The sequence below is a fragment of the Prunus mume genome, linkage group LG4 (genome assembly GCF_029339155.1).
Source record: "Prunus mume cultivar Tortuosa linkage group LG4, ASM2933915v1, whole genome shotgun sequence".
Lineage (NCBI taxonomy): Eukaryota > Viridiplantae > Streptophyta > Magnoliopsida > Rosales > Rosaceae > Prunus > Prunus mume.
The window spans coordinates 24,479,087-24,499,615 of NC_142701.1; the positions used below are offsets into that span (position 1 = coordinate 24,479,087).

The 20,529-nt window shown below is 37.1% G+C and overlaps 4 protein-coding genes across 8 annotated transcripts; 1 reads left to right on the forward strand and 3 right to left on the reverse strand.

Moving 5' to 3' along the window:
* The first annotated feature begins 767 nt into the window (after window positions 1-767).
* LOC103329015 (UDP-arabinose 4-epimerase 1-like) lies at window positions 768-4,280 on the forward strand. Of its 3 annotated transcripts, XM_008231451.3 has the most exons (11): window positions 768-1,072; window positions 1,605-1,648; window positions 1,884-2,008; window positions 2,104-2,217; window positions 2,350-2,457; window positions 2,564-2,655; window positions 2,742-2,883; window positions 3,127-3,221; window positions 3,367-3,496; window positions 3,601-3,745; window positions 3,840-4,280. In XM_008231451.3, the coding sequence occupies exons 3-11, from the start codon at window positions 1,886-1,888 to the stop codon at window positions 4,073-4,075; spliced, it is 1,185 nt and encodes a 394-aa protein (XP_008229673.1). In that variant the 5' UTR covers window positions 768-1,072; window positions 1,605-1,648; window positions 1,884-1,885; the 3' UTR covers window positions 4,076-4,280. The 3 variants fall into 3 exon arrangements, with proteins under 3 accessions (XP_008229673.1, XP_008229672.1, XP_008229670.1); XM_008231450.3 differs by lacking the exon at window positions 1,605-1,648 and having other exon boundaries at window positions 938-1,072; XM_008231448.3 differs by lacking the exon at window positions 768-1,072 and having other exon boundaries at window positions 1,427-1,648.
* Window positions 2,903-7,143, reverse strand: LOC103329016 (uncharacterized). Of its 2 annotated transcripts, XM_089050050.1 has the most exons (2): window positions 4,570-7,143; window positions 2,903-4,255 (listed from the first exon to the last, which is right to left on the reverse strand). In XM_089050050.1, the coding sequence occupies exon 1, from the start codon at window positions 6,824-6,826 to the stop codon at window positions 4,607-4,609; it is 2,220 nt and encodes a 739-aa protein (XP_088906176.1). In that variant the 5' UTR covers window positions 6,827-7,143; the 3' UTR covers window positions 2,903-4,255; window positions 4,570-4,606. The 2 variants fall into 2 exon arrangements, with proteins under 2 accessions (XP_088906176.1, XP_016649495.2); XM_016794009.2 differs by lacking the exon at window positions 2,903-4,255 and having other exon boundaries at window positions 4,569-7,137.
* A 224-nt stretch (window positions 7,144-7,367) lies between these two features.
* LOC103329014 (heat shock protein 70 (Hsp 70) family protein) lies at window positions 7,368-14,141 on the reverse strand. Its single transcript, XM_008231447.3, has 15 exons — window positions 14,008-14,141; window positions 12,800-13,600; window positions 12,205-12,437; window positions 11,930-12,089; window positions 11,321-11,566; window positions 11,082-11,218; window positions 10,609-10,945; window positions 10,354-10,515; window positions 9,898-9,972; window positions 9,712-9,812; window positions 9,508-9,577; window positions 9,009-9,065; window positions 8,812-8,873; window positions 8,095-8,167; window positions 7,368-7,987 (listed from the first exon to the last, which is right to left on the reverse strand). Exons 2-15 carry the CDS (start codon window positions 13,571-13,573, stop codon window positions 7,784-7,786), a joined length of 2,691 nt encoding a protein of 896 aa, XP_008229669.2. The 5' UTR covers window positions 13,574-13,600; window positions 14,008-14,141; the 3' UTR covers window positions 7,368-7,783.
* A 1,147-nt stretch (window positions 14,142-15,288) lies between these two features.
* On the reverse strand, window positions 15,289-20,354 carry LOC103329012 (Cysteine proteinases superfamily protein). 2 transcript variants are annotated; one of them, XM_008231445.3, is made up of 11 exons: window positions 20,213-20,354; window positions 19,922-20,123; window positions 19,184-19,384; window positions 18,184-18,260; window positions 17,581-17,635; window positions 17,235-17,309; window positions 16,882-16,955; window positions 16,714-16,762; window positions 16,029-16,113; window positions 15,736-15,792; window positions 15,289-15,608 (listed from the first exon to the last, which is right to left on the reverse strand). In XM_008231445.3, the coding sequence occupies exons 3-11, from the start codon at window positions 19,349-19,351 to the stop codon at window positions 15,565-15,567; spliced, it is 684 nt and encodes a 227-aa protein (XP_008229667.2). In that variant the 5' UTR covers window positions 19,352-19,384; window positions 19,922-20,123; window positions 20,213-20,354; the 3' UTR covers window positions 15,289-15,564. The 2 variants fall into 2 exon arrangements, with proteins under 2 accessions (XP_008229667.2, XP_088907191.1); XM_089051065.1 differs by lacking the exons at window positions 19,922-20,123; window positions 20,213-20,354 and having other exon boundaries at window positions 19,184-19,481.
* Between the last annotated feature and the right edge of the window lie 175 nt (window positions 20,355-20,529).

Below are 20,529 nucleotides of genomic sequence, written 5' to 3' on the forward strand. Positions count from 1 at the left end.
GAATACAAATCTGGAAGTGCTTTTAAGTACTGGTGGAGATCTCCCAGGAGACTAAGGTGAGAACACACAATTAGACCAAAGTTTTATAGCTAATTAGGATAAGAGAGAAGCAGGTGTCTAGTCCTTTTCTTTTTCTCTAGGAGTTCTATAAGCAAACAAACAAATATACAATAACTACAATTCAATACATATATAAGCTTCCTCAGTGTACAGATTATAATATCAATAATTGGGAGAATATTACAGTTGTTAAGAGAATTAGTCCAATACAACATAAAAAATGAAAAAATCAAAGGAGAGAGAAAAGAAAAAAAAACTCATGCTTAACCGCACACATCATTTTGAAATAAACAAATATGATTTTTTTTTTTTTTAATACAAGCGATAATCTAAATTATAAGTGGTGTAAGTCAAAGCCCTTTTTTCTACTGTACCAGACCCCATTTGGCTATCACATTCACAACTTAATTCAATTAAGGATTAAGCCAAATATGATCAAACCCACGAAAAGGTATGCATGCGTATGTATATGTATGTATGTATATGTAGCTTAATAATATAGAAATGGTGGACTTTAGCTTGATTATTGATCTTAAAGTTTTGATTGATTGAAGGATTAAGCTTCCTGATGCGCCGGTCAATTCACATGCAGAGGGCAGAGGAGAGGAAGCGGAGAGCCTCTGACCTTCACCTCATGCACATGTAACGTGTTGTCCCTTGACGCCCACATTTCTCCTTCACTTTAATCCCACACACACAACATACAAGACCACGTCCAAACTCTCTCTCTCTCTCTCTCTCTCTCTCTCTCTCTCTCAAATTCAAATATTCATTCATGGGTTGGTAGCGATTCTTTCATTTTCACTCCATCTTTATATGATCTTTGGTGACATTTCTTTATTCTCACACTGACCCTATATATACATTTCACCAAATTCATTGCAATGTAGAGAGAGAGATAGAGAGAGAGAGAGCAGAAACGTTTTATATTCTCAAACTAATATATCAAAACCTTCTCGTTCCAGTTTCTGTGTTTCTGAGATTGAGGAGTTTAACGTATGTGCCTGCTCAGGTACTTTTCATGAGTTTTAATTCTTTGCATAATTATTAGTTTCTGTCATTTGGGTTCCTTGAATTCATTGAAACCCTGTGTGATCCCATGTTTTTGTTTCTTTTTTAGTTATAAATCTATTTTTTTTCCATGGTTTTTGTAACGTTCATTCTTTGTTTGTAACTCCTTTTTCTTCTGTTATGATTATAATCAAGATAATAAAAGAAAATAGAAGTTATTGATTCTTTCCAAGTCTCCTCGGTGTTTTCCTATCGGGTTTTGGACTTTCTAGCTTTGACCTTTCGTTGGGAATCTTTTTGTTGGGTTAGAATTGGAAGTCTCCTATATCATGCTGAATTTTCCTACTTGCAAATAGTTGAATTTGGTCTAGTTCGTATAGAATTGGGAAACCTATATTTTGTATAGAATTGGGAAACCCATATTTTGAGCTGTACTCTCTCTCTCTCTCTCTCTCTCTCTCTCTCTCTCTCTCTCTGTTTCTGTGGATTTTATACAATTTGATGACATATGGTTAACCAGCATAGTCTTGCAGTTCATGTAACTACAGTTGGATTATATATAAAGAATAATTTGCAGGTGGGTGATTTCTAAATTCAATTTACCATTCTCTGTCTTCTTTTCCCTTCATATTGGTCATGATTGTGAGGAAGATTGATTGAAGTCGGCAGAGTTAAAATAGCCATTGGATTGGACAAAAAAGCATAGGGCACATCGTTTTTGGACTGATCACAATGGACAAGTTTTTGTCCTTCAACTCCTGATATATAAGCACTTACCAATTTTGATTTTCATTGAATTCTGTGGTTTGCAGCCATGGATATTGCAGTTGCAAAACGAAGGAGCAGTTTTTCTGGCAAATTTTTTGCAGCTGCTGTCCTCATTACCCTCTGCTTTGTCATGTTCAAGCAGTCGCTTAATTCTGGCAGCCCCAACGTGGTCTGTTTCTGATGTATAATCTTTACTTTTGTTGTTTTTTTTTTAACACATTAATTATTTACATTTGGCTTGGTTTTTTCCTCTTGTATGTGCAGTTTTCTTACCATGAAGCCGGCGTGACGCATGTCTTGGTTACAGGAGGTGCTGGCTACATAGGTTCTCATGCTGCACTTAGGCTTTTGAAGGATTCATATCGTGTAACCATTGTGGTATCTCTCATTGACGCAATTTCAAAGCTTTTTCTATTTTCATCGATTTTCCTTTTTTACATGCATTATTGAAATTGAATGTAACTGTTTAATGTGTTTCATTGAATAAAACCCTTTTGCTTCTTTGTACAGGACAATCTCTCCCGAGGAAATATCGGCGCTGTAAGGGTTCTTCAGAAGTTATTTCCAGAACCCGGGAGACTTCAGTTTATTTACTCAGACCTGGGAGATGCCAAAGCTGTATCCTAATTATGATAATTAAAATTAGTATCACTAATTCTTATTTTCTTCTCTGATCCATTTCAATAAACAATGTGTGTTGCACATTCCTTGATTCTTGTCCTAGGTCAACAAAATCTTTTCAGAGAATGCATTTGATGCTGTCATGCATTTTGCAGCTGTTGCCTATGTTGGTGAAAGCACACTTGAGCCTCTTAGGTACATTCAATCTTTAATTTCCAGTTAATCAACATGTTTACTCTTCTCACTGTACCTTTTAATCACATATAATCTGTGTTCTGCAGATATTATCACAACATCACATCAAACACCCTGTTGGTTTTGGAGGCAATGGCAGCACACAATGTGAAGACATTGATCTATTCTAGTACTTGTGCCACATATGGAGAACCCGAGAAGATGCCGATCACCGAAGAAACTACACAGGTGAGAACTCATAACAGAGTTTTTGTCTGTTTTATCCAACCTCAAGATCACAATTAATTCATTATCTTAATAATATGTCATCTGCAAAGTGTAAATATTGTGTTAATACATCAAGCAATATACAACACAGAATAGTTTTCTATACACCAAACACTTAAACCCTTAGAATTTATAAATGTTCAAACACAGAATAGTTCTCTGTCAAGGTCCAAACACTTAGAATTTATAAATGTACCAACTCAGGTCCCAATCAATCCATATGGAAAAGCCAAGAAGATGGCAGAAGATATCATACTGGATTTCTCCAAAAACTCAGACATGGGGGTCATGATCTTACGGTAGGTGCTGACACAGTCAAAAACCATTTATTTAGTTTTCAAATTTTTAGTTTAACACAACATGAAGCATAAACAATTTCCCAGGTTGTATATTTTGGATCTCTCGATATAACTGAAGCTAATATACATACGGTTATGTATTCAGATACTTTAATGTGATAGGATCAGACCCTGACGGAAAACTAGGAGAGGCTCCTCGACCTGAGCTACGTGAGCAGGGCCGAATATCTGGTGCTTGTTTTGATGCAGCTCGAGGGATTATTCCTGGACTGAAGGTACTTTTTTTCCCTCTGCTCCCCCTTCTCTTTTTCAGCTAGACTTGTTTAGACCAAAATCAATGTGAGAAATTGAATTCCTTTATTTATGTTATTGATTCTAGGTCAGAGGAACAGACTATGAGACAGCTGATGGCACTTGTGTGAGGGACTACATTGACGTCACTGACCTGGTTGATGCTCACGTAAAAGCTCTTGCCCATGCACAACCTGGAAAGGTTGGGATCTACAATGTTGGCACTGGAAAAGGTTAGCAAATCCCTCAAATTTTGTTTTTCTCTTTTCCTTATCCTTTCTTTCCTGGCCCTGCTTCTCCTGATCTTTTGGATCATTTTTATCGCAGGTAGTTCAGTGAAGGAGTTTGTCGAGGCGTGTAAGAAGGCGACAGGGGTGGACATAAAGGTTGAATACCTCAGCCGAAGGCCAGGGGATTATGCTAAAGTTTATAGTGACCCTTCCAAGGTAAGGCAGGAGTTAAATTGGACAGCCCGCTATACACTTCAAGAGAGCTTACAGATTGCATGGAGATGGCAAAAATCCCATCTGAACGGCTATGGTCTTTCCAATGCTATGGGTTGAGAAGCTGCCAGAGATACTGTTGTGGAAGTCTGATATTGCTCCGTTGAGTTGAACATGCATTTCTTTTTACTTGGAACAGGTAGTAAAATTCCAACGGGAATTTAGGAAAATCTCTGGGTGTTCACTGAGAGAAAGTCCTGCCCTTTTGGTTCATAGTCTGTGTGCGGTTTTATTCCTATACTGTATTCAAACCCAGAAAAAGAGAGGGTCAGTTAGCTGATTTAAACAGAGGAAACATTGATACTTCACTGTATAAAATAGTCAGTTTTGAATGTTATCTGCACATAAGTATAAATGTTGAATGCTAATATTTCCTTGAAACGATCTAATTTCTTTCCTAATATTTTCCTTGGCAATATATAGTTCTCTCTTCGAAAGTAACATAAGTCACTCGTATGCAATTTGAGAAGAATTAGTAAATGAATGCTTGTACATTTACTAATCTATAAAATGCTAAAATGCAAAATAGTTTAACTAGAGCGAAAAAGCAGTACCATTTATGGTGCCAGTAGGTAGGTACTAAAGGGCTCGTCAATCATAAGGTGTCAAGAAGTAACTTGTGTTTCTCATCTCAGTGGTTAGACTCTTCAATACACTGCAAAGCTCTGCTGTTCTAGGCTGCACTGGATCTTCAAAGAGAAAAGTGTGTACTTGATTTCTGACTTCAATCCAACTGCAGCCTGGTTGCTTCTCCATGCTACTTTCTTTCATTAACACCCTGACTCTTTCAACCTCATCCCATCTGCCTGCCTCAGCATGCATGTTTGACAAGAGCACATAATTTGAAGCTTTATCAGGTTCAACTTCTAAAAGCTTCTTGGAAGCATATTTGCCAAATTTTAGATTCCGGTGTATCCTGGAAGCTCCAAGCAATGCACCCCATATTCTGGCAGTTGCCTTGATCTTCATATTACTCACCATTTCAAAGGCTTCCTCTAGCCTCCCTGCACGACCAAGCAAATCAACCATGCAAGCATAGTGTTCAGCCAGAGGTTCAATAAGGTAAACTTCCGTCATGCTCTTAAAAATTTCTAAACCCCACTCAACCAGCCCACTGTGACTGCATGCAGATAACACCCCAACAAAGGTGACCTGATCTGGATTCACCCCTTCTATTAGCATCTGTTTGAAGAGCTCTACTGCCTCTCTACCATGTCCATTTAGAGAATACCCAGATATCAAAGAGTTCCAAGAAACAATATCACCATGATTGATATCTTCAAACACAAGCTCAGCATTCGTGACCCTTCCACATTTAGCATACATGGTAATCAGGGCATTGCAGACAAACAAGTCATTTACATAACCACCCTTCACAACCAAATGGTGAAGTTGCTTTCCAACTTGTAAAGCTGCAAGATTGGCACATGCACTTAGACAACATGCAAAAGTTGATTCATCAGGCCTCTTTCCTTCCTGTCCCATCATCACAATACTCTTTAGTGCATCCAGATATAGCCCGTTTTGCACAAAACCAGTAATCAGAGAATTCCAAGAAACTATGCTCCTCTCGCCCATCTCCTCAAAGATCTTAAGTGCTTTATCCATCTGCCCTACTTGAGCATAACCAGTAATCATAGTATTCCAAGAAACGATGTCCTTGTTAATCATTTTTCTGAAAAGAGATTGAGCTTCAACCATTTTTCCACACTGAGCATAGCCCGCAATCATTGTGTTCCAACAAACAACGTCATAGATGGCAATCTGGTTGAAGATTTGACTTGCTTCATCCATCCTTCCATTTTGTACATATCCAGACATCATTGCAGTTTGTGCTGCAATGTTCCTGTATGGCATCCGGTTAAGCAATTGCCTTGCTTCATCAAGCTTGCCAACACGGACATACCCATTGATCATTGTAGTCCATGACACAGAGTCAATCTCAGGCATATCCCTGAATATTTTGATAGCCTTGTCAATTTGGTGGTCTCGAACATACGCTGCAAGCATTGCATTCCAAGACACCACATTTCTACTTGGCATCTGCTTAAAGAGATCCTCTGCCCTTGCAATCTTCCCATTTTGTGCAAACCCACATAACATTGTGACCCATGAAACAACATTCGGGTTGGGAATCTGCTTAAAGAACAGCCAAGCAGAATCCAAATCACCAACCTCAACAAATCCATCCAACATCAAATTCCATGAAACCACATTCCTCTCAGGCATCTCCTCAAAAAACTTCGCTCCCAGACGCATTTCCCCATTCTTGGTATACCCTGTTAGAATTGAATTCCATGAGACTAAATTTTTGGCTGGCATTTCATCAAATAATCTCTTAGCATCATCAAACTTCCCCTTCTTGGCATACCCTGCGATCATAGCATTCCAACAAATTGCATCTCGCTTATCAGGAAGCAAATTGAATAGCTCTTTGGCTTTCTCAAGCTCACCATTACGAGTATAGCAAGTTATCATTAAGGTCCATGAGTAAAGGTCTCTTTCTGGCATGTCAACAAAAAGCATATAAGCTTCCTCAACACTATCATTGTGCAGGTACCCCGCAATCATAGAGTTCCAAGAAACCAAGTTTCTATGAGGCATTTGATCAAACAGATGGCGTGCATTGCTAACTCTACCATTCTTAGCATAAGCAGAGATCATAGAATTGTATGTTACAGTGTTCCTCTGAGCCATTTGTGAGAAAATTTTAATTGCTTCATCGATCCGCCCTGACTTCCCCAACCGGGTAATCTTCAGATTTTGATTAAAGACTTGGCTCCCCCTTTCACCTATTGATCTGAGCTTCATTGGTCTTTGCTACTGATGACTGCGAAGTGGTCAAGACATTTCCTTTGCTAGTTATCAGTTCAATCCGAATGAAACCTTTTTTCCAACATATCCATGAACACGGCTAGAATTTTCAATTTTTCATTTTCCATTGCATGAATATGAGAAAAGGTGGCGGATTTTGAGATTTATCACAGCCACTGATCAAAATGAAGCTCACTTTTCAACCCAAAAAGATACAAACTCACTCGACCACAATGGTAGGAAGGGCTTCTGCATACAAGGGACCCCAAAACACTTCCACAGTAGACAATTGACCACAATGATTTGGTTGGAGGAGTTCTCGAGAGAAAAAGAGTGGTGTTTTATAGTTTAGGCAGTTGATTCTTTGTTGTCTTGCGTTTTTGAAACGTTTCGGGTGATCTTTTTGTAATGTTAACGAGTAGTACTAGTAGAATGCCAATTCGAAACGTTTCCGTTTGGCTGATGATGCAAGCTGTTCACAAAACGTCTCCTTTTCAGGAAAAACCAGAAGAAGAAAAAAACCCCGAACAGAACAAAATTGTAATCTTAAGAGCTACATTTTTTTTCATAAAGAAGATGATGGAGAGTCTTCCTCAACAGCAAAAAATATCCCTATCATATCGTCTGAGGAACATAATATAAAAATGATCAAAACTTTATATTTAAGGAGGCAAAGTGGTAAACCCATCAATGCCCCTATGTAATGTGGGTATATGGTGATAGCAGTATAAATAACAAGAGAGTAGTCCTTGTGCAACTATTCTTTAGACCGCCAAATACAGCCATCCGCCACATCGAGGGTGATAAGCACCCAACTGAAAATTGACCTCAACTCTACTCTTTTCTACTGTCTGAAAATTGCAGGCTCATTTCAACCTTCTTCTGTATCGATGCCAATCCAAAATGCTTGGGAAGGCAGATAACTAATGCTAATCGCATTTCAGTTTGGTTAGATCATAGCTCATCGTGGCCCTCAGATTCCGAATCAACCTTTTCCTTTGCTGAATCATCTGAGTCCCTAGCTTTCTTGTCATCTTGTGAGGAATTGTCAGAACTTGTGCTGGAATCTTGAGCTTTTTCTCTGCTGCTGTCTGTTTCATTGCTTGTGGGTTTCTCAATTTTAGGCTTTGGCTTGGGGATTCTGTTAACGTTGGCAGCCTAGACAGACACACAATCATATAGATAAAATGTTACAATCATCGAGAAGTAGCTTGTGAATTACTTTTCCATTTATTTTCTGAATCAAGAAAGAATTGCAACAATACCTCGTCTTCCAGATCAAATGCCTTCTGATAAACTTCACTAGATGTGAATGCTGGTTTGCTATATCCAGGAGTCCTTCAAGAAAGAACAAAAATAGGTCAACCAAATGGGAAGCACTGGCAGACTTTTAAGTTATTTAAGGAAGGAGAACAGGCTGGAAATCAGTCAGTAACCAAAATCAATTAGTAGCAAATCAACGACAGGGTGAAATTAAGGCAACACTACTACAGCTAACAGGGTGAAATTATGCACTTTTACTGCTAACTTCAGGTTTTTTTAACGAGGAAGATCTCAAAAGTAACCCAAAGCAATAATTTTAAACCAATTATGCGCACTTAGATTAAAGCATCCTTTGTCTTAGCAGCAGATATCCAGCATAAATGTGCATCAGAAGATTCAGAACAAAGTAAGACCTTGGTAGTTGAGAAAAAGAACAGTACAAAATAACACAAAATACATTCGGAAAGCAAGTCATAAAACATAAAAAATCAAAGCCAGATAGCAGCAAAAGGGAAATGGGCTAATTCCCTAGGTTTCCTAAAAGGGAACCTTTTAGTTTACCCCCCATCATCGTGGATCATTTTCCCTTTACTACTCTACAGCCATACATGTGAACATCATTCTTATCTACATGTAAGATTATATGTGCATGCATAGTTGACATCAACAATACCTCAATAGAATTAAAAGAAATAAACACAGCAATGACGATAGCTTACTTTTTCTGCTCCGCCTCCTTCTCGTCCAACCAAGTCTTCAACTTGTCAGCATCACTTAAAACCTGGAAAACACACACATGAATATCCCGCACCTTAAGCGTCAGAGATCATCAAAGAGCACCAAATAAAGTTTATTACAACTAATACTATTATAAAATCAGGAAGAGTTTGTGTTAAATTAGTTCTGATTGAAGCACCTCATTTATTCGATCTTTCGGAATCCAGGGTTTGTTCAACTCCCAGCCACGTACAATCTGCAAGGATGAGGAGGGAAAAGACCAATTTATGTCTCATAGATAGTGTAATGGTGTGAACTGTATTGTACCAACAGGTCTATGAATCTTGAATGGGTGATGGACCTAATGGCAATTCCATCTTTCACACATAAAATTTAGGTCGTTTTTCAAGACAATGCAGACAGGGAAAGAAAAACTTATATGCACACCAAAAGGGGTGTACATTTCTTGCCCTCAAGCAAACGAAAGAAATTTTTTTTAAAAAAATATATATATATATATATATATACACATTTTGTCTGCTGTATTAGTGGTTCTATTTATTTGTTTAGTAATGAAATTATCAAATGGAATTTCTACCATGTGATATACTATCTAATTCATATGATTCTTCTTTTCCCACAAGGTACATATACAGGTATAGGTAATAGGTATACATAATAAGTGTGTCTGAATTTACCTGTTGCAGCTCAACAAGGTACTTACGAGCGTATTCCACTGCTTCTGGCCGTGCAGTAAGCTCTTTGAATCTGCATCCAAGAATTCATCAGATCAGATACATTGTATTGACTTGGCAAAAGCTTTAACCTTTAAAAATTCATACACCTAAAATTATATATTACCCAGTTCAGTTAAAAACTAAACAAACCAAATAGGAATATACCTGAAGAATATTGGATCACCAGTAGTTTTTAGCAAATCTAGGCGTTCCTGAAACTCAGTAGCGGTAGCATCTTCACCATCCGTGTAGAGCCATTCTTGTACCTAGGAAAAATATAGCACGTTTAAATAACTTAAGTCAGATATATTTATCAAGACGAACTTTGGTTTGCAAGAAAGAAATATGTACCTCGTCAAGCTTTCCAATAAAGGATTGGCGTTCCTCGCTAGTTGAAATCTTTTCAAATTCCTCGGATGTTTCAAGCTGGTAAAAACACAAGGAAATACAACATTAGATGCTTGTCGCAGACATATCAACAAATAGTTGAAGGCAATCATTTCCATGAGAAAAAAATACTTTAGCAACATAGGTGAAAAAATTAATAAAAAACACAATTGCAAGGGCATAGTGTCCAATTAAGAACATTGGTGAAGTCCTCTTACATATCCAATCAAGCTATAACTTGGTAACATATATTGATAGAAATGAGAGAAATTCTGGTGGGTTGAACCACAAAGGGAAAACCAGAAACATTTGGAAACATCGTACGTATTCATAAGAAATGGAAATATGCAACATACTGTTCATTCAAGATTGGTTTTCTTAAGCTGAGAAGAAGGAAAAAAGCTGATTGAACCTTCCCACCTTTTCTTTAGTAGCGTATATGTATCCTTCCAAGTTATTCTTCAACTCTGCAGTTCTCCTCCGCTCTGTATCCTTCTTGTCTAATTCTTCTAACTTACGTTTTGCTTCAGCAAGAGATTCTTTTGAAGGAGACATTGCGGGTCCAACTGTTTTCTCAACAATCTACAATAGATAAAACTATTTTAGTGAAAAGACAAGGTTCTAATGAGCTGTTAGAAGAACAAAAGAATCTTAAGGCAATTAGCTCATTTATACCTTCAGTGGAATCCTAAAGGTCCTCTTTTTCAGCTTTCTTTCAATACCAAGATCCGCGGTACCTTGTCCTTCTATAGTAGAGTTGTTAGTGTTACTATTTCCACCATCTTCAGTATTGTCATTGCTTTCTTCTGAAGAGTTCTTCGCACCAGTTTCAGTCGATACATTGGGGGCAACATTAGTGGAATTCTCCACAGTTAGATTCTTCTTAGGAACTTCTACCCATTCTGTTACTTCAATAACAGCATCTGCACGATCCAGTGACAAAACACCACTTCTACTCAAAGAGAAATGCAGACTTACTTTAATGGGGGAAGACAAATTCCGTGACGCATACCTAAATAAGATAGAGAAGACAAATATAAAATGATGTCAGTATTCGTCTCATGCTCTGCATGGACATACAGCTAGCACGTCTTTAAGACATTGCAGCATAAATCATCCAGAAAGGATCTGGAAATGCAAATCCTTACTTTTCACTTGTATCTGTCAAACTGGACACAGAGTACTGAGCAAATATAGGAGAGGTGACACCAGGGGGTAAAGTATCTTCACTTTCATACGCTAGAGAAACTTCAAAATCTTTGCTCTGGGTAAAGGATCTGAACATCTATTTTTATAACAAACCAACAATAAGGAGGGAAATTAGCAGAAATACTAATTAAATGGAACCCTTTACTAAACTTTTGCTATTTCCTGCCATGGTACTTACCTTGCTGGGGAGTTTCTTCATCCGTTGTACGAGTAACTGCCTAGTGCTATCTTCTTTCAGAAGATCAGGGCCATCTAACTCAAGCACAAACCCATAGGAAGAACCATCAATCATCCCTAACTTACGGTTCAGTTTGATTCCATCACTTAAATTAGCAGCATGTAATGCTGCACCAAGAACTATAGCTTCATCAGCATCCAGATGTCTATCCAACTCTTTCCTTCCAAGATATTCCTGAAGCTTAGCCTGTCATGAAGAAAATAGAGAATTTTTTTTCATGATCACTCTTTTAACAACTCAATATGACGATTTGATGCAATACAACAACATTAATATCAAAGTGATGTACGACAGCACCAGCAAATAATTTATGATTACTAGTCTAGGACACTACCTAGAGACAATAATCAACAATTAACATTCGATACTAGGTTTGTCATTACTGGTTAGTCTAGGTTTTACTTGGGGATGGAACAATGGGCTGAAGCTAAAACCAAGTGAATCCGAGACTACTCTCTGTCTCCTACTCATTCCATCATGGAATACAGCATACTATACAAGAATATTTTCTGCCTCATATAGATGCAAAAGGAATAATATAGGTCAAACCTGCAACTTTGGCACTCTGGTAGCTCCTCCTATTAGTTCCACTGCATATATCTCATCTAACTTTAAACCAGAATGCTTAAGAACTTCTTTAAGAGGTAAAAGTGACTTCTCCCACAGATCTTCACATAGCTCTTCAAACTTTTCACGAGTTATCGTGCTCCTGAAAAGGAAATAAATCTCATGTAAGTATGTAAATAATGTTCGGTATATTACCTTGGACAACTACCTAACACAAAATTATAAAAATTATAAAAAGCACTTTAAATTCCATCAACCTGAAGTCTCGATCATCATAAAGGGATTCAACAGATATTGGAGCCATTGTGTTTGCACTTAGAATTTCCTTGGTACGTTTGACCTGTTTCTTCAACTTAGCCATTGCTTTTGGAGACTTTCTGACATCAACCCCATTCCCCAATTGTTTATTGAACTCATCAGCAAAATACTCCACCAACCGTAATTCCAAATTCTGACCCCCAAGCTCTGGGTTCCATCTGACATCCTTGACCTGGGAAAATGTGACAAATTATGTAGGAAGCTTACAGTGAGGCGAAATCTAAGACACTGGTGAGTGGCACTAAAAACAATATGGAGAACGAGGAGACAACTGATTAAACATTTATCTAAAGTTTAATCCAACCATATGTACAAATTATACCAGAAAATAAAACTTTAAGAAAATTAGCCGAGATAATTGCAAATCAAAATGAGAACTGAAGTAAGTTATGCCTTGCCTTCTTTTGGTAACAGGAACATGGAAGGAGGAACTTCACATTGGTGGATTATTTTTACTGTCAAGGTTTCTTGTTTTTCCTTTATTGATGGACAGAGGAACTTTAACAAAATAATTCGAATTGGATTGAAATTTACCTGAAATTGGTTGACTGATACAGTCTTCCCAAACTCCTTGGCATTATAAGCCGAGAAATAAACGAGTGCAGCATAGGTACTGCTGGTGCCCATATCATAGAAAACTACATGCCTCGACTCATTTGAGAAATCCTTATCAATCCCATACTGCAATGCCGCACCAGAATGCTCATTTATCAAAGAAAGAACATTAATCCCTGCCAACTGTGCCGCCCGGAATAACCCCTTTCGCTCTGCTTGCCCAAAGTACGGAGGAACTGAAATTACAGCATCCTTTACAGGTACTTTCGAATGAAACTCTGCTAAGTTTGCAGCATAACCCAAAATCATGGCCACTAGTTCCTCAACCGAATAAGTACTCACTCTATCATCAATTTTGAAAGTGGCAGTGCCCCTAGAATCTTCTGTAATGTCGAATGGTAAGTACAATGAATCTAAAAGACTGTTGCTGTAATTGAACGGTTTTCCAATCAAGTCCCTTGTTTGAGAATAGACTTTCTCCGGGTATCGAGCAACCAATCCAGCAGCTTCCTCGCCCAGTAGGCGGTCACCGGAATGAAATGCAACCAAGTTTGGAGATTTTCTCTTGGACATCTCGTTGATAGCAACTGTGATAGGACTCTGCCCGCGTTTAAGGTTCACAACCGCAACTTTCACCCATTCGGAGCCTAGATCTATGCTCATCACCGCGGATTGAGAAGGAGAAAATACAAGGCAAAGCACCGATAGGAATAACCCTAGCTTGAATAAGATCGACGCCATCCTAGATTGCATTAGTAACCCTAGGACTTCAAACTTCGTCTGAACAAAACAACAATAAAAATTGATGAATAATTCGAAAAAAAACTCCTTTCTAAACTTGCGACTGAGAAAATAAATACAAAACAATTACTTCCATTTTCAGTTTTGATGATGTTTGGGCATAAAAACAATGAAACACAGGGGTCTACTAAGCTCAACTATTGCGCACGTACAGATTTCAATTCAAAATCAGTTTCGATGAAAAAGGAAACATACAAAATAAGCTTCAGCCCTACTTCGCTCTACACTATGTTTTCATTTTCTCAGAAACCAAACAGAGCAATTGAAATTTGAACATTTCACGTCGAGATGAACACAGGAGAAAATGGGAAAAAAATTACTCGAGCTAAGTAAACGCGAAAAATAAATGTGAAGAGATAACCAGATAGAGAGAGAGAGAGAATGACCAGTAATGTGCAGATCGCATTCTCCAGAAGACTGCAGAAACGGTTCTTGTTTGGTTGACGAGAATCGTAGAAGGAAAGTGAAGGGAAGAACTTTCTCAGTGATGCTGGAAGTTTGCAAGGACTTTATATATGGAAAGATACAGAAGGAAAGCCTATGTGGAAAATGAGGAGAATGAGTGGCCAATGGTAAAACAACACATGGCGTAATGTACAGGTGGCGGCCAGTAAGACGATCGGTGGTGTTGTGCCAACGGTTCTCTTAGATCTTTGTTACATAACGCGGTGTTGGCAATGGCTAAAGGAAAATACTTTTTTATTCGAAATTCATATCAATATTCACCAATTGACCACCTCCTCAGTGTGTTGACCATATGACAAAACACAAAATAACAAATCATACTAAATTTTTTATTTTTAATAGTATAGCCGTACGGCTATACTATTTATATACTAAACAAGGGACGAGCCCAACGCATAGGTGCCACATGTCAAAACAGTAAAGCCGGCCGGCTATACTATTTCTTAAAGAAAATTCAAAAAGAATCTAGTATAGCCGGCCGGCTATACTCTTTACAGCTTATGGGCCACATGTCAAACAGGTACAGCGGGCGGCTGTACTATTTTTAAGTTATAGCCGAACGGCTATACTATTTTTAAAAAACAATTAGGGAAAAACTGAGATTTTTTTAAATATATATTATTTTTATTCAATAATATGTGAGAATTATGTGTATAATATGTGAATTTTGTGTCTTATTGAAATTTTTGTAAAAAATATGTGTATTAAACATGAGAAATACTTGTGTACGTATATAATACATTATTAAACGCGAAGTGCTAAAATATTTATATGGATAATAACTTTGAAAAAGTAAAAAATCAAAAAGAGACAACAGATACTCGAGTAATGGCCTAATAGTAACGGATAGGACTCTTGGGCTATGAATAAATTTAATTAAGACACCCAAATGATTTAATTTATTAAGTACTAAAGAATTCATAAACGCACGGTGTAGCTCTGATGTTCTATCTGGAAATGCTATTAGTTTGAGTAGAAATTTACATCTCCTATCTCTGATGTCCTAGCTGCTAATGCTATTAGTTTGAGTAAAAACTAGGCAAAACTAGTTTTATCTTGTTATTTTTGTCGTCAGGCTTCGGCCCAATCTCACCAAAAATAAAACTGAAAATTTTCACTTATTTTTGTTGTTGGCAATATAAGTACCTCTTCCTTCTGGAACTCAAAGATGTAGCACATTGCCACAATTAAGAAACAATACCTTGCAAATGAAATAGGAACTCAATTTCTGCGTGGCTCATGCTCTTTATACAAGAATCCGGTGGTAACGATGTCGTTGAAAAGCTAGGGGATCCTTTGTAACTTTTATATACAGATATCTAAATTCTAATTTTGGGCATACAGAGATAAACTTTGAAAGAAATATCTGGAATTCGTGTTAATTTACACCAAGTTACAATGCCCATGACCATAGTATACTTGCTAATATATAACTTGTATATTTCCGAAACTGATGACCATTTGAAATAACCCTAGATCTAGAACAGCCAATGCTTCTTTCTGGGATTTCTTGTCGGAACATCTGTACACATATTAGTAAAAGAATCAGAGGATTATATCTCCAAACGGAACCGAGACCAAAGCGTCAAGAAGAAAGAAAAAATTGTTGCAAATGAGGAGGACAAGTAAATAATGGTTTAGTTCACCACCTGCACTTGCATACAATGAGTTATAATGCACTTCACTCCAAAAGCTCAGCCAAACCTCTGAAACAAAAACAAGAGGGACCTCATTGAGTTTATCATGCAAAGCTTCAACAGAAACTGACATCAAGTTCTGCATCAGGTCCAATCCAAATTTGTAGTTCCATGCAAAAATTGACATTATATTACCATCGAACATGTTGAAAAGCCCAACTTGACTGTTACGCATTTTCTTTCAAGTTTCAAAAAGTAAACCATAATTAAATTTAGATAAGATAAAGTAAGCAAATGAGATATACCTCGGGTAGGATTCCTGTCTTTAGGAAGGATCTCAATATAGCAAGCATCTCGAAAAGAGGTGATTACACAAATTTTGGCTCCAAACTACAGAAGAATCTGTAACTGTTAGAAAGCAACCACTGCGGGACTCAGCAATATAAATAAAGTGGGAAAGAAAAGAAAACAAAGGAATAAACAGAGAAACCAAAAGATTTAACAGATACAAAGAAACAATGTTTTTAAATTCTTTACTTCAATCTCACAAAAACTGCATTTTACCACTATCAAATCACAACCACATATGAAAGAGTAGCTTCTAATTATAATTTATCGACTCCGGTCATGATTCTGCAGGTGGTACTATATTTAACTCTAGAAAATGGAAAAGGAAGAAGTTCTTTGCAAACCTATATATGAAATCTCACAAGACAAGGTGCAAGAGCAGAATAGATCATAACTGAGGTTCTAGAGACCAAGTTTTCTATGTAAGTGGTGTTTAATTGTTTCCCATCTATTACTTCTTTTTTTATCGAATTTCCCATCTATTACTTGATTATAAGTGGGCACCGATGTCGCTACATCATCCATAAGATGAACTACTAAACCATACCTTGACATGATAATGGTGAGCCAAAGAAGAAAGCAAGTATTTTCACTTAGTGACCTCAAAAGCACCAGATGTAAAAGGAGAGGATTTGAACTTACTCGATCTGCAGCTGCCTGAAGGGTAAGATGATCTCCCCACTCCCCGGCTCTAGTTCCATTTAGTATTTTGTACAAAATTGAATTAACTTTTAGTAACAGTTAGATACATGACATCATATCTTAAATTTTGCAGTAAAAAAACAATAGGCATGAAAGCAGAAATCTAACTTCTTCATCTTCTTCAAGTAGTGTCTGTACTTCATCGGGACATAAGCTTCATAGAGTTTTCTGTGATGCTTTAGCTGAAACATAAAACATTTTTAAATAAATAATAAGAAATACCTAATCTAAAGAAAATATGAAACCAGAATTAAGCTCCACAGATTTCATATACAGTGAGGTAATAAGATTTGCATATCCAATACCACTGATAGATGAAAATAACTGCTAAAGAATACAATCTTCTAATCCATCAAGCCTACAATAACTAAACTGAGGTAAAGAAGTTCATATCAGGAGAGGGGGAGGGGGGAACTAAAATAAGGAAAATGAATGCATTGGAGGAGCTTCATCAGCCATACCTGCTTTACCACCTGTTTTCGTACATGCTTGTGGTAATCTGGATTGCGAAACAACTGATCTGCTAATGCTCGAAACTGCAGCATGTTAAACAAATATTTTATCAATCATAACGCAGCAACCCCCTGACTCCTCAAAAAAAAAAAAAAAAAAAACGTAAAGAAATAAAGGAAGATATGAGGCAAACTTAAGTTTACGTCGACTTTAACCCAAGTAAACAAATAAAATGAAATGATAACAACATACATGTGGTACGCGTTTGCATTTCAATCTATATAGTGAAAGAAGAATGTAATGAAAATAATTGGAAAAAACAATAGGCTGATAAATCATTCATTGTAGCCAAACCTGGCAATTTCCATCACCCTCAATCTGCAGTTCAGATAAATCATATGTAGCCAACCTGAATCAATCAAAAAGAAAATATTACAACCAAGATGATTCTTCCTGCTATCATTTCATCCATTTACAAACCCAAGTACACAGCATACGTTTTGGTGACAACTACAATTTCGCGTCTTACATGATATGGGCAGACTAGAATGTAATTTTTTTTCTATTTGATTTATGATTGTATTTGTTCTATCAGATAGATCTTGCAATTTTTTTTTCTGTCAATGAATAACTTATCCAGCCCTGAGATATAATTTGAATCGACGATTCATGAGTCATCCGATTACCATCTCTCATTAGTTCACTGACATATAGCAAATAGGATACCGGAATATTATTGTACGAGTAATTCATGAAAGAAATCCTTTCTTTTTTTCTTAAAGTTAGCATTGAAAAAATAAAAGTTGCAATATAAGCCATGATCAAATTACACTTTCTAATCCAAGCCCTACTATAAGCCCTGAATAAAGGAAAGCTCGGGAAACTTGAAAAGTAGCAAGGTTGCAACAAAACAATCAAGAAGAAAGCATGTAGAGAGCTCATTTCACAAAGTACAACCTTTCTAACAGCCGCTCATGGTCTTGGGTAGCATCATTCACGTCAGGTATTATCTCCCCATTAACCCGAGGAGTGTGCTGCAAACACAGTGAACCACGTATAAATCCAGTCAATACCCAGAAGCTACCCAATTTTCAGTCAAGCGAACAACAAGGTTATCTCATCGATTTATGCACTATTCAAGGCAGTAGGTGGAAAGAATATAATTTTATTTTAAGATAAAGGAGTAAGTAACGCATCTGGTAAAACGAAGCAAGAATCGATGGAGTGATATCTTAATGTAGTAAGCAAAATGTCTCCTCATTTCCAACACAAGTACCAATCAATTGTGTATGAGAGGGGTAGGTGGTTCTCAAAAGCCAAGCATCTATGGTGCAATAAGATTTCATATCCCATACTACAAGCACTACACCAGCACAAACTTATGTCTAAAGGCATATATAGGCGAAACCTCCAGCTCCCCTTCCTCTAGGTAGGTAGATGACAGAGTGAAATAAGAAAAATAAAATAAAAATATGTGAAACTTCAAGATCAACCCAATGATCTTGGAGTGTAAAAGGGATAGTTAACACATCACTATTTTGTAGATGCACCATTTTCTTGCGTAAAAACATACTTATGGCCATTCACTGAAATTTTCTTATTGCGTTAGATAACTTAGATGTGTTACGGTGACCCAAGGCCAGCTAGTAGTAATGACACTTCAGTTTCAAACTTCGAGATATACTCTGCAACAAACCAACCACCTCTTTTTGGACTAGCTTATTCTTTGCTTCATCAAAATCACACATTAGCTGTTTCCGCTCATAACAACCAATAGAGAAAAATCAATCATGGGCTTATTTTTTAGATACAACAAATAAATACATATGTTCACACCAGACAAACATCTGCACCTATATATACATAAATACAAGGTGCATTAAGGCGGAAGAAGTTTACAATCGTTTAGTCAGGGAAGACAAAACATAGTAGATATAATGACTAATGAGGAACATACCGGAATGGAATCTAAGTGGGAGAGCCTTTTCCCCAATCTGTGATCAATTTTGAGCTTTTCGTCTTCTGCCAACATAGTTGCAATTGCTTGGTCATCCTCTGCGTCATGGGAGCTGCTATTTAAACTCGAGCTTGAACTCGCACTTGCATTGCTGTAGCTTCCGTTCATACTATATCAAGTAAACGGATAGCAAACTCACCCCTGTAGAACATGCCAAACTATTATAGTTAAATGAACTAACTCATTAGAATAATCCAAAAATGATCCCTTCTTCTAAACAGAATAACCCGTATGAGAGGTTGATCCTAACTGGAGCTAGGACCCACAAAAATTTCAGAATAACCCGTATATGATATGTCATTTTTCTCCCTTCACTTATCTTCTGTTTGGTTGCTGGGAAAACATAGGAAAAGGAATGAAACGAAAAGTCTGCATCTTGATTTTCCTTTCATCAAATCCTTGAAAGGACAAAGCTTACTGGAATTGAATTAGTCAACAAATTCAGATATTTCTCCGTACTAACACAAAACACAGTGATTGATGACATAATCTGATTATCTATCTCAATTCACCTTCTCAGCAGCCAAACGGCACATAAAGTAAGAAGGAAAGCAATTTAATAGCAGCAACACTAATGAACTAAATTTAAAAAAGGAATACAAGTAATTGAAAAGTACAAATTTTTATTGATATAATCAATAACCAAGATGCTTAATGGTAAAGAGAACGAATAAGAACCTGCAGCTAAGCTTAGTTGCGGAGAAAATACTCTCTCTCTCTCTTGTTCAATCTTGTACCTCTCAGCTGAGCTTTACAAGATCAAATGACTTTGTTCAGCTGAACTGCAATCCACAGAAGCAAATCAACAAACAGGGAAGATCCAAAATTTTAGCTTTCTCTTGTCCTCTTTTCTCAGCAACCAAACAGCAGATTGGATGAACTACAAGATATACAACTGAATATAATAAGGCTCAAATGAAAAGAATATATATATATATATATATATATAATAAGAAAATGAAAAACAACCTAGGTCTGGGTGTGTAATGTGGAGAAAAGAGCAAACGAGATCACAGCTGGACAGCCAGCAAGGAAAGATATCTATTTCGGGGAAGTATCAAATTTTACTCTTCAATTTTTGACTGGGCTCATCCAAAATTTATTAGAAACGCGGAACTGTGCAACTTTGACAAGTTGATACTCCAAGGAAAAGAAGGGTCAGAGAAAAAAATAATAATAATAACTAAAAGACCGGGAAGGAAATAGTGGGATGGGATTCTTTGATAAAACGCCATTCTGACTAGAAACCAAACACGAAAACAAGTACAACATCGGACGGCTTCTAT